Genomic DNA, 20,277 nt, shown 5'->3' with positions numbered 1-20,277 from the left:
AAACCCCATACAGGCTGAATGAGGAATCTGGTGGCATGTTTGGCGATCATAGCCTCCCTTCTGACCAATAAAGATTGGATTCCCAACCTTTTATCCCGCATCGGCTGGTAGACAACCTCTCAGGATAGTAGGTGAAGTCTGCAACTACCATGTCTGGAGCTCAAGAGAAAGTTCTGTCGCTACTGATTCAGATCTCTGTGATAAAAGTACGAAACCATAGTATTCGCCGAGAGATATACCATAGTGTTTCGAAGCAGAGCTTTAGCTTCTTCTATATTGATGGAGACAAGGATGGCAAGCCTTCACAACCCCTTCAACCCATGCTATTACAGTAGTAGAGAAATTCTTTGTGCACTGCAGGCGGTGCAGAACCACGCATATCGCTCGTGGTGATTGATTTCCACGTGGGGCTGACGAAAATTTTTTTTTCACACGTCACATCCCGGCCTCATGCATGAATCAATCACTGTAAATGATGCATGTGGTTCTACACCGCCTGTGGTGCATAAAAAATTTCTCTATAGTATTAATATCCTCGTCGATCCATAAGTTAGCTCTTCGTTTCAGGTCCAAAATACAATTATTCATGTAAAACTTTATTTTTTAAGGAATCATCCAACGACACTCTCCCTTTATTTCTCATCACTCTTTGATTTTTATAGTGCAGCTTACTTTTGTGAATGACATCATGGATCATGGCTACTAATTAGAAATGTCCACAGTTATCCATCCACCCACACGTACATCATTCCTCTATCATGTAACACACGCTAGACCTCAATCCAACGGTCAAGACTGATGGCCCTCCAAAAAGTCCACAGGGAACACGGAAGCAAGCATGTTCTTATGCTACTCCGCCGTGGCAGCCTCGATACTCTGGTAGAGAGGGTCCGTTCCTCGAACGCGTGCTCAGATCGAGCGAGCGATGGCGGAAGAGAGCTCGCATTCGTCGTCATGGGGATTGCTGGGGAAGCACTACGAGGAGGTGAAGGAGCACTGGAGGAGGAACTTTGCCTTCTTGGACTACTACAAGAAGACGCTGGGCCGCGCGGAGCCGCTCCCCAGATGGACTGACGCCGACGTCGAGGAGTTCATCGCCTCCGATCCCGTCTATGGCCCCCAGGTATCATCGCCGATCGGGTCGATCCTTTCCGGTTTCTTGGTTTTCTTTTTCGATCCGGGCTCTCTATGTGGCCGCGGATTGCCAATCGGTTCTGGCTTGTTTTGCTCTCGTGATCTCTGTTTGTGATGGTTTTGTTTTTCTAAGCTTAGGCTTTGTATTGGATGGATTTGGACGGGTTTTTGTTTTGATTTGTGTCTCTTAAAGTTCGGGGCTTTCAGTCGGTCAGGAATTTATGGTTGTTTTAGGGTTTTGATGGGGCTTGCGGCGGAGAAAGCTGTGAATTGTTTTATCTCCCCGTTTTTGAAGCATCATTTCTGTAAGTGGAATAGTCGATGACTTCCTTGGGCTTGGGATTGGATTTTGGCTTTATTCGAGTTTTACTAGAGATTTTCATTTTCTTTTTGATAATTATGTCGTTTCACTTGCTAGCTTACATTATCAGATAGCTAGAGCTTCTATTTTGGATGGTGAAATTTGTATTGTATTTTTCGCTTCGTACCGGTGATTGGTATTTTAATTTGGACAATCATTATTCTTTTTTGTTATAATCAAGTTATTGTTATCCTGGTTGTGTCGTTCCTTTGTTTGAAGCAGTCGATATGTATATGATTTTTCAATATATACTGAAATGCTCTTTCTTTAGCGAGTTCGATGGGGATTAATAGAAGTGCTTCGGGAGTTTAAACTTAGTTGAAAGGAGATGTCTTGTTTGTTTTTGTGCAAGTGGGATTTCCCGTGATGGTATTGAAAGATGATCGCATGTGGAAATGCATAGCTAGAAAAAAAGTAAAATTCTACGGTTAAGTTGTTCAATAAATTCTAAGAAATGAAAGCACAGTGACAATGGTATGTACAATATAATAGAAAGGCAATCATGAGTTTAATGGTCAGTTATTCCTTTTCCTTCTCTTGTTTTCACCTCTATGGTTCTATTTTGGCTTTTGAGTAGTTGGTGTTTTTATTATTTTTCCTTTTGCGCTCTCACAAATCTATTTTATCATTCAAAAGATATATAAGTTGCCTGAATTAAATAGTGCGACCTTCTGTTTTTGTGCTAGTCTGATATCATTCTCTTATTGATCGTACTTGATATTTGGCATCAGTTTTGTATCCATGCTTTCCGCTTTAATACTTAAAGGTGGAACTAACTTAGTCTTTCAAGGGTAAAGTTTCCACTTTACAAGAAAATAATAAGCTTAGAGTTAATCAGTTATGCAAAGTATTGCAAAGGTGGTAATTTAACATGTTGGCATGGAAGTAATTCGTAAAATCTCAGTTAATTGGACTATGTAGACTGCAAAAATCAATACACAAACATGTTTCAGTAGAGACTCTTTTTGCAGTTACAAATGTATTGTTTACAGTGCATGTTGATTTGAAAGCGCTGTTGGACAAATTGCCCCTTATTGTTGCTCTTTCTAGACCAATTATAATATATTTTTAAAAAAGAAAAGCATTTCTTCCTCATAATCAAGGCTTAAAAACTTGGTTTTGGTTTAGGCTTGATTTTGGGAGTTCTATGTTTGGTTGTGTTGGAAGTTCTGCTTGTAGCTATTGAGTTTTGGCAAAAAAATCAAGAAAAATAAAGAATAATTGAAAAAAAGATAAGAAAGTTAGAAGAAGCCAAGAAAAGTTATTACATGTCATTTTAGATTATTTTGTGTTATATAGGTTCTTTATTGATGTAGTTTAGCAATATTAGGTTGAAGCTAGTATTGCATATAAGTGAATTTAAAAGCATACTTGTATCTTGAAGGGGCTATTGTGCAATGGTAAAATGCTCGGACTGACAAGCGCCACGGCATGAGTTCAAGTCCTAAGGCAGCCATTTGTGCAAAAAAAAGCCAAAAAATTGTTCTATCCCCACTTTGCCCCTCCCAAGACCTCAGATTGCCAGGATGATAACTGTGTAATGGCAAAACTTGTATTTGTTTTCTGAACACAAACCATGCAATTGTTTACTTATTTAACTTCATTTTTTTGGCAATTCATACATTTTGCAATTATGAAGCTTTTTAGTATCTAGTGCATTCAATTTATTTCTTTGTTTCATAGTAGGACACATGAAGAGGGTGGGCTATGGTGCATTGGTAAGGTTGCTCTACTATGACCTAGATGTTATGGGTTGGAGGTATGGAAATAGTCTCTCCATACATGGGGTTAAGGCTGCATAAATTTGATCCTCTCCAGGCCAATAGTGGTGGGAGACTCGTTCACTTGGATGCTCTTTTAATAGGACTCACAAATATATTAAATTTGGGAATTTCTTTCTTATATTCTTGAGCTTAAGTTGATATTCAATTAAATGCATGCATGAAGTTATGTAGTGTTATAATTATTTTGTGAGAAAAATATTATTCCTAGAAATGTTTTCCACTTAGTTGTTCACATTAGTTTTTACGAAGGATTTGGAGGCCTTGACCTGTCAAGGGCTATAGTTATTATCCTTCCCCTCTTTTAACTCAAGTAAAAGAAAGAAAGCCATTGAAAAATGGTACTCTACACCCTATGTACCTAAAAAGATAAAGAAATTGTCTCAATGTGATTGTGAACACCAAAGTAAAACGTTAAAAAAGGCATCTGTGTCTGGTTATGGTCGAGTTTCAGTCTGAAGAACTGCAAATCAGTAATGCAAAACAATCAGATGAAGTACATAAATCAAGTTTATGACTTGCTTAATACAACTTGAACTCCATGCTGTCATATAAGGAGTATTGATGCTCCTTATATGCAGACGTACGCTCACTAAATTTGATTTAGGTGTTGTATGTTGTCATTTTAGTTGTCATTATGTGAAATGACACATATACTCTGCCTTTCTGGCCAAATGGTCACATTAAACTAAGATACAAAAGATGTAATCTTGTTGTGGCCAGGTGAAGATACAACACAAATGCTTGACTGTTTACTTGTCTGTTCCACATACTACTTTTGCATTTTGGTGCCAATGTAGTCCACTTCAACCTTATTCTTTCAGTCACCTTGACTTCAATTCATTCTTTGGTTGTTTTTCTTCTGCCATTTAGCCTTATTAACATTTTAAACTTGCAATCTCTCTATGTAGTTACTGCTAACATTGTAAATATGAAGTAGAAAAGTCTTAGCATGCATATGCAAGGAAAATAAGTTTTTTTTTTTGGTTGCAAGCATATTTTAGGTATTTGAAAACTGGGAACAAAAAGTAAAGATGGAAGATAGGAAAAATAAACTGAAAAAAAACATGTGCAAAGCCAAAATAATATCAAATAGTGAAACCTTTGGGCCTCATTTATATGATGTCATATATTTGCTTTAGCATGACTTTTTTTTTTTTTGTGTGTGACTGTACTTTGATGACCAATGTAGAATTCATGATCCCACCACTAAAATTGGCAATAAAAGAAGCAGTATGTGAAAATGGTAGCCTCAAAAATAAAAAACTCTGAAATTGGTTCATGTTTTCTGATCTAATTTTGGTTAATTAGAGAATGCACTATGTGTGCATGTTCCAATTTATTTTTCTGTCATATTTACTTGTCCTGTTCTGGTTTATGTAGAGGTTGCCTCTGTTATGTACTCTCGCCTATGTTCACCTCACCAGTTAAAGAAAAGAGAAAAGAAGTAGATGAGATGACATGTTTTATTTAAAGAATCATAAAACTCTAGTCAAGGAACGATTGTGCATCAATTAAATTACCACACATTTGGTAGATTACCACCACAAATTGGGCTATGACAGATTATTTAAGTGTGCACTGAACATGATCTACAACATGCCTTTTGGAACTGTCTACAGTCTACTACATTACTAAATCTAAGTGCCATGCATACTCATATATCGTCAGTTTGAGATAACAATGCAAAATGACTGACCTTATAAACAGCAAATTTAAAATTTGGTCTTTAACATTGTGTCCAATGCTTGACCTACCAATTCATTGTTTTCTTAGTTGCTTTTTGCAAGTCAATGGCAATATATTTAAAATATTATCTAGTATGTTAAAGTTGTATGGTTTCGCTCATACAAATTTTGTATTTCCATGTGAAGCAGATTGCACCCCTCTTTATCCCTCTCATCTTGAGCTTGCTAAATTCTGCAGTTTCCCTTCTTTGTCGATAATTTACTTTGAGTTGTGCATATTGTCTTGCTGATTTTTGGTTGGGAAATTAGGTTTCTAATTATATTCTGGAATGGACATCTTTTCCTTCAGTTGAAGGCTTTAAGGGAATCAAGAAAGTATGCTATGTTTGGGGCGCTCCTTGGTGCAGCACATTTAGGAGGAGTTTCCTGGAAATATTCAAAGAGCCCACATGGTATTGTAGCTTTCTGTTCTTGCATACTCCTTGGATGATTTTGTCATCATTGTGACTTGAATTATCAACTACTTAAAGCTTTTAGTTGAAGGTGTGGGAAGAAACAACATAAGTCTGATCATGATAACTGTTCTGGTTTATATAGAGATTGCCTCTGTTGTTAACTCTCTCTGTAATTTTCACCTTACCGCTAAATAGTAGAAAAGTTTAAAAAAAGTGAGAAGGAAGGAGAGTATGTGAGACATGTTTTATCTAAAGAATCATAAAATTCTAATCAAGGAGCAAATAGTGCAAGTTGCTGGTTTGGAATATCTACCAGACAAAGATTAATAATTAGTTAATAAATCTATGTGTTTCATTGCTCGAAGTCCGCAAGCTTCTTAGTAAAATCTTAGAGTTCGTTACCAAAAAAAAAAAAAAAACCCTTAGAGTTGAAGTCGCCATGCATATCCTTTCTCAGGGTATGAAGTCTGGTAACATTCTTGAGCCTTTCAAAAGCTGGCTAAACCTACACATATCTTAGTGTTGCAATACTGTGAGAAAGTCTCTAGGTCATGAACACCAATTCTTTATGGGCTTTTTATGGAGCTTCAGGATATAACTTGCTTTTTACTAAATAAGGTATTACACGTGCTGTACTGTATGTCCTATACATGGTAATGCACTGATGAATGGTAAGTTAATAAGCTGAATAAGAAAGAGCTATAGATTTCTAGGAAGAATAATATAGATTTTTTTTTTAATACAAAAAGAAACTTGGACGGATTGCAAGTTGAGGATGATCTGGTATATAATAAGCATGTCTTTATATTTAACGGCTCTTATGAGTTAACTCTTAATTGTGAATAGCAAAATCTGTTGAATCGTGGCACGATATCAAATGCAAGTATCTATCTTCCAATTCTGAGTTATGCAAGTTGTGAGACATATCTGAAGGTCTAAGTAAATAGTTATTTGTAATATTATGTTGTCGACATAAAAAAACAGTGGATTGCAATGATGGAAGGTGCCGTGGATCTGAGAGTGAATGGCAATATGGTGGCTGTTAATTACCTAAATTTTGGTATTCTGAACATTATTTTCAGTTGTCTGCTTTTGAATCTAGATATTCAGAAGTGGGTTATGTTTCACAAAGTGGTTTTATAATAGGAGAGGAGGTTCTTGTTTTTTCAAGGTAATGAAACCACATAGTTATTGTTAAGAACATAATGAGGAAATGGGAATGCTCAAGAAAGTTCATTGGTTTGAGGGTCGCTAGTTGGAAGGTACTTGCATGTTCTCCTGATAGGATAAAAACTATGCTTAATCATGAGGAAACATTAAGATGAATTTGTTGAGCATGAGTTGCCTCTTCATTTCATTACTTGAATCTCTATTTAGTGTGAGTTTGTGTTTTCACCCATTCTGTTTTGATGCTTGTTTTTGATGGAGAATTTGCTCTCTTCAAGGCAGGTGTTGTAAGTGATATTGCTTGGGCACTCTTGGTGAACCATGCGGGCCACATTTGTTTATTTGTTTGTTTAAAACCAACAAGCTTGCTACAGTATAAAGTATAAACCCTGCAAGAAAAAAATCATTTAAAACTACATTTTGAAGATGCAAGCATTTCTAAAAGACAAAAACTTAACCTTCACCAAGGTTTCAACTACTGGAATCAGTACTTGTATTAGCATCCTATTGGTAGGTTGGTTGGGTAAAGTATATTACTATACTGACACATAGTGCGCCTCTTGGTGCTGGCACATCGTACAGGAAGTGATGTACCGGGATTTGGTTCCAAGGGGAGTACAAGTTTGGTACTTTACTAGTATGGTACTGTATGGATCAGTATGTACTAGTTCTTAAATCAGCATTCCTTCACTTAAGCCCACCTGATAATGTTGACTTACCTTTTATTTCAAATTTTCATTAAAGTCTTAAGCGGCCCTAGCCAAGAAAGCAAACAATGCCCTTTTTTCTGCAATATCTGCAATTTCCTTTTCTATGGACTGCTGGAACATCCATAACCTCCCAGATGTTTTTCAAAGCTACTCTAATTCTAGGGAATTGGATTATGTAGTGGAACACCTTCATAATTGATCATTAGTCTACATTGTATCAAGATGCTCATTTTGCGCAGCCAGGTAATCTGGTTGGGACTTAGTTAGTTATCATGCACAAGTTAGTTTAGAATGGAGTTTGTTGTTTGAAATGCATGTTTTGTAGGGAAGTAATATTTAATTGCATGCGTTGCACATGGTCCAGTGATAGTTGAAGATGATGCCAACAAAGTGGAGACAAACCCTAGAACTAACTAAAGCCATTTGAAAATTTTAGGATTGATGCACTTCTAAAAGGCACTCTTTGTTTTAATTCCTTAGCTTTTGATATATGTTGTGTAAACCATCTACATCTAGGGATGTGGCGCCTTGTCTTTCCTAAGCATTGTTATTAGGAGGCATGACCTGGGTGGTGGGCAACCATTTGAGCTAAGATGGGCCTTAGAACAAATAACAGACTGTTTCTTAGATCTTCGTAACCTCTACATGTGCATGTGTTTGTGTGCATTATTTATATGCAATATATTGTACACTTATTCATAGATTCATGTGTAAAAAAAATTGCTTATTCTAACAAATTTTTAGAGTTACACGTGGGTGCTAATGCAGTGAAGTTCATTAGATTGAACAGTAAAATAAAATTCATATTAGATTTAAGGACATTAATGATGACTTGGATTAAAGTATTGAGTTATTGGCCTAAAAATGACTCAAAACCCTAATTGTAACTAGCCTCAAACAAATTGGATTAATGGTAATCTCATCAATCTCTACCATTTGAGCTAAGTCAACTGCGATATTTTGTTACTTTCTTTTTGACTTTAATTTAGAGTTCAATGTAAACTATAACTAGTATAATTTCCAGAATATCTTGAATTATTTTTGCTGTGATGAATACTTTTGCATTATACAGTTGCGCTTGCCTCCAGGTTATTTTTCTTGCATTCAAGTATAAGTGGGTGTAGTTGCATGTCTATGCATCAAATGCTTTTACTCTTAGGCTGCATTTGAAAACTGAATAAAGAAGAATAGAAGACTCCTAATCCACTTATGACATGTCTTTTCAGCTAAACAATCATTTGATGGAATAAATCATATTTTACAAGGGCAAAATGGGTACTACTGAAATAATGGTACACCATAAATGCTTTACTTTTTTCTCTTCCTAACCCATTTGCCCCACTTATCTTAGGAATAACTTCAATGAAAAAGTGAAATGATTTTTTTGGTAGAAGAAAAAGTGAAATAATTTAACCCTCCCATTTCCTCTCCAAGTTACTCCATGTAACTCAACCAAGGTTCACTGTCTCGGTATCGGAATCTATACTAGTGCCATCCTATTATAGTGTCGGTATGCGGTTCGGTATAGTACGAGACAGCATACCGAGTATCGGTACGATACAAGACATAGTAATTTCTAAATATATAGCTGTAGTAGTTGAATCATGCACTGATTACCTTTGAACAAGCTAGTCTCATTGGTGATCACCTAGTCTTTTGGGTCATAGGCTAGGGCTAATGCTTGAGGTCACCTAGGCAATTTGACAATTATAGTCTCAACATTAAGCTTGCCTGGTCTAATGTAAACATCATAGTCCATTGTGGATCATTTATTGGCTAATGAAATCATATTAATATCTTTTTTCCCCATATAAAAGTGGATTTAACTCAATTGAAAGTAATGATGGAGAAATATTGATAATGGTTGACATGAAATATCACTTCTTCTTATGATTATTATTATCCTTTTTTTTTTTTTTTGCTTTTGACTATTCATTTTTGATGTCAGGTTTAGCTTTTACAACTTAATGAGAAATGAAAGGTCAAAGTAATAGGCCTATCATATTAAAATGACAAGCATGCCATGCATTCATATCTTAGCTTGAGTAATGATATGCAAATTACAGTTGCTGGAAAATTAGCGCCAATTTTCTAAAAGACCGTGGGCAATAGATGGGTAGCCAAGTGGGTGGCCTAGCGCCTATGTACTAGGTTAGTGCCTAGATATCAAGGCCCCTAAAAATTCAAAAATACATGAAGTCTTAAAAGCAGTTATGATCCTAAAAAGTGAGACATAGTATAACAAGTAAAATGTAGCAAGTTGATGGAGAATACCAACTTGGCAACACTCAGTATTGATCCATGAATTGATCCTGTTGTGGTGTAGAGAGGGTCTCTTTAGTCCCACATCTGTTGTGACTCGAGAGGGAGTATGGCTTATATTATCCAGATCGTCAACCCCCCCATGGAATCACATTTCGGATTGCTCGAACCAGAACACGGTGCTTTCGCGATTTGAAATGGTAAAACCCACGAACCAGAGAGGAAGAGAGAGGGAGAAGAAAGAGAGGAAGAGAAAGAGAGAGAGAGGGGGAGAGAGAAGGAGACGGAGAGGAAGAAAGGGCCTCTGGCGGCCGTCGAGCCCACGTCGAGGGGCCTGAGGGCGGCCGAGCCGCAAGAGGGCCTCCGAAGTCCAACCCCTTCGTTTGCGAAACAGGGGTTCACCCCAATTTCAGAATGTTTTTTTGGAATTTAATGCGTGAAGTTGGCAACTGGGTTGTCGACTTCGTGAATTTTTATTTATTTTTAAATATCAGTTGGAGTCGGCAAATCATTTGCCGACTTCAACGAGTTTTTTTAAAAAAAAAAATAACCTGAAGTTGGCAAAACCTTTGCCGACTTCGTCCATTTAAATCCAAAAAAAAAACAGAGAACAGGGTTTGCCCCTGTTCTGCATGGGAAGAGGGCGGATCGGCGGAGGCTGTCCTTGGCTTGCTCGGTGTCGGCTGCCCACGATTGAAGATTGCCGACCGTCGGAGAAGCTGCGTCGGCGTCGGTCTAGAGACCTCCAACGGCCTTCGGTGAGTCCCCCTCTCTCTCCTTCCCTCCCTTCGCTCGCATCGAGGAGCTCGAAAAGAGCTTCGATAGTCCGACTCTTCGTCTCCCTCTCCCTCTCTTCCAGTCAGTTGGTGCTGGTCTGGTCTGCTACGGACCCGTACGCCGACCAGCCGGCCTGTCTCCTCGTTTCCCACTCTTTAAGTTTTTATTTTTCTATTTTTTTAAATTTCCTAACAGAATTTGTTAAGAGTCAAGATTTAAGAGTCTAAGACTCTTAGTTATTTTTAATTTTTATTTATCATTTAATACGAGATTTGAAAAAATTAAATGCTGCATACATTCCAAAGTCCAAAGACTCCAAACTCTATATTAGTCTTCCACGCTGCCAGCAACCTCTCGTCTCCTTCACCAGAGAAAAGAAAAACAAAATCCATCTTCTCCTTCACGAGAGAAAAGAAAAACAAAATCCTATTATAAACAATTATGGTGTTTGGAAAAAGAAGAAGAGAAGAAGAAGAATTTGCTTCTCAAAATCAAAGCAATACCAACATGATTCATGATTTGGATGGAGATTCTTTTGAAGATGAACAAAATTGTGAAGAAATTGACATAGACAGAGGAAAGTCGGGAAAAGAAATCAAGAGTGAGAAGGTAAAACCAATGGAAGTTGATTCAAAGATGAAGCTTTTGTTAGCAGAAGTGACTCTTCTTGGTGCTGCACCAGGAAAAAATCCAGGAGGCTCAAAAGGTTGGTCTTGTAATCACTGCAAAAATCAATCTACTAGTTCTTATACTCGTTTCCACTACCATTTTTTTGGTGCTCCTCCGGATAAAAAAAGCTCAGATTCAACGATGCCTAGTATTAATGAATAATCGAGATGCATATGAACGAGTGAGGAGATCTGTTCAAGAGGCTGAAAAGGCTGGAGTCTCTTCTTCACTAAAAAATTTTACGCTAACAAGACAGAACAAGCCGGTAGCTTCTCAATGGATTGAAAATTCTTTCGGCATAATGGAGAGGGATATGGTGGATTTAAAAATAATAAGAGGCTTATGTGCTAATGGGATACCTTTTAATGTTTTGAGGAATCTTGAGTTTCATGATATGGTGTCAGCAAGTAAGAGGGGTCCTAAAGGATACAAAGCTCCATTATTCGAAAAAGCACGAACAACCTTATTGGATGAATGTAAGAGGTGTAGAGAAGGATCTCATGCCAGTTAAGGACACATGGTATTCCCAAGGAATATTAATTGTTTCAGATGGATGGTCTAATTGTAAAAATCAGCCATTAATTAATGTGCTTGCAGTGAATAGCCGTGGAGCCATGTTTTTGTGTGCAGAGGATTTTTCAGGAACTAAAAAAATTGGAATTGCAATTGCAGAGTTTTTGTTGAAGTCAATTAAAGAGGTGGGATCTCATAATGTTCTGCAAATGATTACTGATAATGCTGCAAATTGCAAACTTGCTGGAAAGGAGATAGAAAAGGTACATAAGCATATATTTTGGTCTCCTTGTGTAGTTTATAGTTTAAATTTGATTATGAAAGATTTGGCAAAACAATTTACTTGGTTGAGGGATACATATAAGAGGGGAAAGAATATTGTCAGATTTTTTTTGAATTATACACGTGTTGGTTATTTTTAGAGCTCATTCAAGGTTAGAGTTGTTAAAAGTAGCAAAGACTAGATTTGTCTCACATTATATTTTGTTGAAGCGGCTGATTGATTGTAGAGAGACCCAAGCTACTGTAGTTGTTCTGAAGCCATGGAAAGATTGGGTACAAAAAGGAGACGAACATACAAGGAAAATGGATGCTTTAGTTGCCGAAACTATTGGTAGTGAAGAATTTTGGGAGGAAGTTGAGAATATCATCAAAATCATGAAGCCATTATTTTTTCTTATTAAGTTTTGTGATGGTGATGGCCCTAAAATGGGTGAGATATATGAAAAAATGGATACAATGCTTGGTGAAATAAGGGATATAATGAAAGAAAACAAACTTGTTCAAGATTATGAAGAAATGGAAGAGATTGTGCTTTTAAGGTGGGAGAAAATGTCTATTTCATTGCATTGCCTTGGGTTTGCTCTTACTCCTAGATTCTATGACCCAAGGTATCTTAGTTTGCCGGCACTAGGTGGTACAATAAGAAAGGCTCCAAATGAAGATAAAGAAGTAACTAGGGGTATTTTGAAAGCATTTGAAAGAATAGCTGAAAGTGATGACGAGGCAAAAATGCTATGTGAGCAATATGCTATTTTTCACTCATGTAAAGGATTGTATGCCATGGCTGCTGCTCAAACTGATGCAATGTCAATGAATGCTATTGATTGGTGGGCAACCTATGGTTCAGAAACTCCAGAATTAGCTGAGGTTGCTAAAAAGGTTTTGTTACAACCAATTTCAAGTTCATCTGCAGCGAGAAATTGGAGCACATATTCATATATTCATAATGTGAAAAGAAACAGGTAAAAGTAAAACTCTTTTAGAATTTTTTTCATTTATATTCTTTTCCTTTTCTTCCTTAATAAGAATTTTTTTTCAAACATGACAGGCTGAACTCTTCAAGAGCTGAAAAATTAGGCTTCATTCATTCTAATATTTGTCTTTTGTCTCGATTTACTGAAAGCTACAAGAATGGACCCTATAGTAAGTGGGATATTGATCTAGAGGAAACTTATCTTGATGATTCTATGATAAGATTAGAAGACATGAGGTGGAGATCACCTGAAGATGAATATACTGAAAACTTAGATGACATTTTGAAGAAAGATGAAGTTAGGCCATCATTTGCTTCCATTTCTTCTTCCAAATCTAAAGCAACAGGCAACTCTTCCAACCCACCCCAAGCTTAACGTCCAGGACTTCAGCAAACTCAAATTTCCAGCTTTGCAACAAAAGGAAAAGGAAAAAGAGTGGATTGAAGGACTTTTTAGAAGTTTTTAAATGAGTACTTTTGCTTTATTACATGTTTTTAATTTTAGATAGACTATTGTTTGGGAGATTTAATATTATGGTTGGAGATTGTGACTTTTTAATTTATTTTTTTGTTGACAAATATTTTTAGGCTTATATATATATATATATATATATATTATATATATATATATATATATATATGTATGTATGTATGTATGTATGTATGTACGTATGTGTATATGTACATGTAGTATGTGTATATGTATATGTATGTATATATGTATGTGTGTGTGTGTGTCTGTGTGTATATAACGAGTCATGGACCCAACCCTAAGGTACATCGAATTTCGACCCGAAATAAGGTTCTAATTAAGCCTACCCCCACGTACCACGCACCATGAAAAGTACTATACCGTGCATCGGACCCCATATCGCATACCTTAACGATCCACGACCCAGGTAACTATGGATTGGAACCTTCTTTCTCCCATTAGGTGCTTTTTAAAAAGCAAAACCGTGAGGCTCTAAATGACAAAGGCCCACTGAAGCTTAAAGCCCACTAAAGCCTAAAGATGGTCATTAGCCAAAGTGTACAATACCTCACGTATGCGGACATGGAGTCAATCCAACCACTCAAGCCATTCGACCCCTTGGCCCTTGATCGTAACATTGGCACCGTCTGTGGAAACACTTCTTGCTCACACATATTCCCTCTTGACTGGAGGGGCTTATGTTGTGGTGTAGAGGGGGCCTCTTTAGTCCCACATCGGTTGTGAGTCAAGAGGGAGTATGGCTTATATGGATTGGAACCTTCTCTCCTCCGTGAAGCGCCTTTTAAAGGATAAAACCGTGAGGCTCTAAATGACTAAGATCCACTGAAGCCTTAGGTCCACTGAAGCCTAAAGATGGTCATGAGCCAAAATGGATAATACCTCACGTATGCAGGTGCGGAGTCAACCCAACCATCCGAGCTATTTGACCCCTTGACCCTTGACTGTAACAGTCCCATCCTCCATCTGTTGAACATTTGCAAGAACATCAAGGTGGGCAACTTGGTGGCCAAGGTGGTTGTCTGTTGATGTTTTGCTAAATATTATTAATAACCTGTATCCTCACTTCATACTTTATTGGTGCAATTTGCTTGCATAATTTTACATGACTGCAATTGGAGCTTGAAGAAAGGAATTTGAAGCACTTCATTCTTTCTTTCTGTCATTTTTTCTTCTTTATGACCGAGGTGGCTCTTACTTCGTAACCTCAACTTTGCAAATATCCTTGGTAAGGACGGTCTTTTTGAACCTGGCTAAGAATTTGGTTAGTAATTGTCCCTGATGGTTGTAGCCCATGTTTGAAAAAACTGTAAGTGGCAGATGGGCAGCTAGGAGGTGGCCTAGTGCTGAGATACAAGGCATGCATCTGGACAGCTGTCCAGATGTCAAGGTTGTCTGAAACTAATAAATTTAAAATAAATAATAAATATAAGAAACTTAAGAAGATAATTATAATCCAATAAACAACACAATTCTCAAGTACAATTTAGGATATCAATTGATACTATCTACTTGATAACATCTGATACTAATTTACAAGTCCTTTTCATTCTCCAAACTCAAACATGATTCAGAATGTTAAGATGGGTTAGGTCGCCTCCATTAGGCAAACTGTATAAGAAGTCATCATAGAAAACATCGGTCATACCCTGATGTGGGTAAATTGGCAATAACTGAAAAGTGCTGATTAGGTGTGCAAAAAGGCGTAAGCCAAGCTAGACAGCATGGTCAAATTTGGCTCTTTGTAATTTGAACTGAGCTTCAACGAGTCACCTATTGAACTAAGTGGAGCTTCTACTCATTTTTCCAAATCAAAGGTGTTTGAGCTTGGCTTGTTATGAGTCAAGGTTTAGAACATGTTCTAACTCAGCTTGTTTCTGAGCAGAACCAAGCTCGAATGAGCCAGCTACAGGGTTGAGTCTGAGCTGTTCATGAGCAGGTTTGGTTTGCTGCAGCCCTGGGACTGCGAAGCATAATCATACACTAGATTTTGTATGATTTGTGATACCAAAATGCGATGCAGTATTATCGAAATTTTTAAGGAGAATAACTCTGTTCTGATCATGCATATGATGACTTCTCTGCAGTAATTCTGAACATAAGCATTTGAAAATAAACCTTTTTGTTTCAGATTGTTAGATGGATGAACTTAAACTAATCAAAATGGTGTAAGACATCAACATGCTCATATAGAAATTTTGTGAATAGATAGAATATTGAGCTTTTGAAAAGAAAGATATGGAAAATATTTTATTGCCATTTCTCAAGTTAATGCATCACTAATTATTCCTATTAGAGCTTCTTTCGCAACATCAACTTTTTCAAGTTCTTCCTGATGACTATTTGTTGTCACAGTTCTTGGGTGTTTTCTGGTTTTTAAATGAAATCAAGGCCATGCGTTTTACCAGGGCCTCAGATTATTGTTTTACTTGTTCATTGCACATCAGTCAGTTCTCAACCCCATCATTTGATCATTGAAACTTCCATGCCTTGTTTGATGTACTAATTTCTGGTAACGGTAAGTGTTATATCCTATTTGGATACAAAGGCTTGAAAGAATGTTTTTCTACAGTGCTATGGAAAAAAAAAATCTGTGACAATAGTGAAACTGAAGACAGCAAAAATTTGTATTTCTTTCTCTTTTTCTTCTTCTTTTTCTAAATGGCGACATACACTTCATGCAAGATTCTTGTCTACTGGAAATGGTGATTTACTTTCTACTCTATAACAGTCCTATATATTACAAAAATTAACAGGTCATACATAGTTCCTATTTTGACTCTTAAATGATTATTACATAGTTCCTGTTTTCAACCATGTCATTGATTGTTGAAAATTCTATGCCTCTTTTGATGTGGTAATATCTTGTGATAGTAATGGCTGTATCCTATCAAGATACAAGGTTTTGAAAGAATGTTTCCTTTATATTGTTATACAAAAAAGGGAAAAATTGTGACAATAGTGAAAGAAGACATCAAATTTGTATTTGCTTCTTTTCTTCTTCTTATTGTTTTACTTTTTAAATGGTGTACTACATTTTTCGAACAAGATACTTGTCTACTAGAATAGTGATTTACCTTCTATGCCATAACAGTCCTAAATTATTACAAAGTTCTTGTTTTCACTGTTTAATGACTACTGCAGGTTTTGTTTTGGCTACGGGTTTTGGAGCCCTCTGTGGTGGTATCTTTGGATCTGAAGTTGCAGAACACTGGAAGCAGCTCTACAAGATTGATAAGGAGGGTGCTAATCTCAAGTTTCTCTACTGGTGGGAGGACAAAACGCTAGGTCAGTGGTCTCAGCTGGCTTATGCATACCAATGATTTTTTTTTCTTTGCTCAATCCTTTTACTGATAACCAGTATTCCGTCCATATATGGAGGGTTCAAGATATAATTTACTCAAAATCTGGAGTCTCATATCTTTAGCACCATGCCTAATAACAACCCTCTATGAGTTGGATTCAAATTCTCGACATCAGGTGTCAGTGTGGGTTTTGCCATGACAGTTTAAATCTCAATTGGCAGTAGGATGCCCACCTTATTGCTCTTGCAACACATTTAAACTTATGCAACGAGAAAGTAGGGTTGTCAATCGATCCGAGAAGCTCGAGTTTGGCTTGGCTTCAGCTTGAATTTTTCCTGAACCGGGCTCAAGTTGAATACATTTTAACCAAGCTCATCTTTGGTTCACATGCTCGAAATTAATTGCTCTATTAGGATCAGCTTAGAATTACGATAAAATTACTGTAGTATATAATACATTCTACATACAAAATTTTTACTGATGGGTATTTAAATTATTGTATTTTGTGGAATCATAATATATTTCATGGTATATTTAATAATTTTTAGATTTATATTTATGTATAAATGTTTATTCTTTTCTAGGTTTAATTGTATGAATTAGTGAAACTATAATTCAAGCTTGAACCAAGCTTTACATTTAAGCTTGAAAGCTTGATACAAGCTTGAACTGATTTCATCTTGATTTAGTCATCGAGCAGATTGAATAGGCTTGTGTTTGACTCAAAATTGAAATTAAGCTTGAATTAGGCTCGATCAAGTAATAACAATCAAGGTTGATCTTAAAATTCGGCTTGAAAATAATTTCGGGCTCACCTTTATCAAACTCAAGCTTGATAAAGCTTGGGTTGATTGCACCCCTACTAGAAAGCAACCCTTCAAGGCTTTCCTGAACTAGGGTCAAGTTTGGGCCTTTTTCTCCGAAGTTAGAGAAATTTTGCAGCATAGAAACATATATTACTGTTTTTAATCTTAGTAGGGGGATTTTGCGAAAGTACCAATTTATTTTCCTTTTTGTGGATTCAGACAACCTTTTTTCCTTTTAAAGGAACGGGCCAATTTTGAAATTTTGGATGCTTTTACCCTTGGCCTTAGTGGATAAATCTTGCTCGTGAATGTGCATTGCTGTGATTTACAACATGGACTGTTGATTGAACTGGAAGGGACTAGGTCATGGGTCACCAGTTCAATTATCAGGTGGACCGGAATCAAACTATAATGTCATGATGACATAATCAATATAGTAACCATTAATATATATAGAAAAGAAATTATATTAAAATTATAAATATATTTGAAAAATATAAAAAGCAAAAATTTCTTAGCATTCTTATCACAACTTCTAGCACCGTTGTCACAGAGTGTTATAGTATTGCATGACACCATAGCATCACCATATGTAATTCAAGTTTTCAACAAGTGAACCATCTTAGAAATAAGTACCACAACGTTTGGGGATTTGGACATACTATAACAATTTAATATATCAAGACACATGGACAACTTCTATCTATATAATAATATTTTTAGAGAATTGATAATTTCTGGAATTTTATATGGGTGTTTGCTGTACTCTCCCTCAATATGCAATAGCATAAAATCTACTTGTTCTTTAGCTTCTCTTGTAAGTGCTGCCATTTTTTATTTATCATTGGTCTTTCTGATCCCAAATCTGAAATCAGACCAGTTGATTCTTACAAACTGTAGCACGATTAACTGAATTCATAATTGATTCTTTGAGCATTAACTAAATACAAAAGATTTAGGGGAGAATAGACAAGAAAAGCTAAAAGATGTTTATTTAGTCAGCAGAAGAAACAGAACCATTACAAACTATCAGTTCTCAAATATGAGATTTTTCCTTTTTTTTTTTTTATAAAAAAGAAACCTTGAATGATTCACAAATCATGGAAGAGATAGAGAAGCTAACACTTTGCTTTGATTTCAATTTTAATTACTAACCAAATTTTTGCTTAGAACAAGAAGAAATCTAAAAGATGTTTATGTAATCAACAAAAGAAAATTTACCTGCTTTTGAGAGCTTTCATTTTGGGGAAAGGGATCATTTAACAGAGTGGGATGCCAGTGGCCAGGCTTCGGCTACTGTTGAGAGACCTAGAGGGACATGGTTGTATGGGGAGGGAGGGAGAGATCGAGGTGGTGGGTGATGATGAGAGCACGTTTATGAGTGAGAAGGATTTTGCTGGCCATTGGGCTGGAGCCCGATAATGAGTGACAATGAGAACTGGAGGGACACATGGGTTGAGAGAGAGAGAGGAGTGGAGAAGAATGGTACTGCTTGTTCACTGTCTTCTGGTCATCACCCACCAATGGATGAGAAGAGATGAGCATTGCATATCGAATTGAATGCCCTAACCCCAATTTCCTAATTTTGGACCATTAGCTGATAGAATGGAAAACTGGATGGTTCACTCAAAACTGGAGCTGTTCGAATGATTGATGGTTAAACCGGTGGTCCTTACAAATTAGCGGAAACAAAATGGTCTTATGGGTTTGCCCAAAATGCGGATCTGGCTGGTTGAAGGTTCAACCAGCAGTCTGGTCTTAGATTTATGACATAAGTGCATCATGCATTCAACAAATATGTGCATTTAGTCTTAAAAAAACTTTTGTTCATATAAACAATTTATGTACCTTCATATAAAAAGTGCGTCCAAATCTGTTTAAACACATGGTGAGTGTATCTGCTGGAGTCAGAGGTAGGACTGTCCGACAAATTTCGGACTGGGCTATTCTTGCAAAGGAAATAAAAATGCCCTGAATCTGCTAGAAGGACAATAAAATGTGCTGTTTTTGCAAAATTCCCATTTGCAGATGTTTGCTTCCTCTAGCAGCCCTTTTCTTAATGTATTTTTCTTCTCTGTTTTGCCATTTCGATATCCTTGCTCTAATCGGAGGCTTTATTTTGATGAAGTTCCATGCAGCCAGTAAACACTAGTTGTGATCTGCTATGGGTCCTCTTGTTTGCAAACACCAAATTGGTGGGTGATACAATTCTGGTACATTTTCTCCACTCTGACAGGGGATTGGCTCCCACCTTCCCTATGTCATGAGCTATTTAATCACCGGACGGGCTAAAGTTTGTCAAATAAATTGCAATTGACCATGTGTGCCCTTTAGGTGTTCTAGGCATTGTGGATTTTCCCACTTGCTTTTTACCTGAGTCGTAGTCTTCATTAATAATGCTACGTGAGCTGATGAGCCTGTTCTTCTTAGAATAATTGACTTATAAATCCTCGATTACTGAAGATCATTCATCTATTGTTCAACTCCTTTACTCGTTAGTCGTTATTGAATCTTTATGCTCTTCTGACAGGGAAGAAAGGCCATTAAAACTTGCTCAGGGTTCTGATTCATGAGCTCTCAGATCGGCAGGTCGGCAAAAGCGAGCGTTGATTGCATTATTTGTGATGAAATAAAAAGAAAACCCTGCCTTTTTGTTTAGTCTCCCAAATAAAATAACATGCTTTCTTGTGACAAGGTCATAACCATATATTTTTATTTTTAAATGTGTTACCTCACCCAGTTGGATAAGCATTTGTGCTGCACGACCTTTGTGAGCTTTGACACTGTAACCTTTCTATTTTGCTGGTACACTTGGCTACTGGCATGTATTTTGTTTGCTTGATGTGGTGAACAAGCATCATTGGGTATCATGGAAAAAGGATTTGCAGATATCATTAAATTGTG

General features: G+C 36.8%; 1 protein-coding gene across 1 annotated transcript; it reads left to right on the top strand.

Annotated features, from left to right (window-relative positions):
* The first annotated feature begins 860 nt into the window (after positions 1-860).
* On the top strand, positions 861-20,272 carry LOC105049802 (succinate dehydrogenase subunit 6, mitochondrial). Its single transcript, XM_010929561.3, has 4 exons — positions 861-1,123; positions 5,314-5,416; positions 16,407-16,550; positions 19,904-20,272. Exons 1-4 carry the CDS (start codon positions 926-928, stop codon positions 19,918-19,920), a joined length of 462 nt encoding a protein of 153 aa, XP_010927863.1. The 5' UTR covers positions 861-925; the 3' UTR covers positions 19,921-20,272.
* The last annotated feature ends 5 nt before the right edge of the window (positions 20,273-20,277 follow it).

This window comes from Elaeis guineensis, chromosome 8, assembly GCF_000442705.2.
Source record: "Elaeis guineensis isolate ETL-2024a chromosome 8, EG11, whole genome shotgun sequence".
Lineage (NCBI taxonomy): Eukaryota > Viridiplantae > Streptophyta > Magnoliopsida > Arecales > Arecaceae > Elaeis > Elaeis guineensis.
This window is presented reverse-complemented; position numbering and strand designations above follow the sequence as displayed.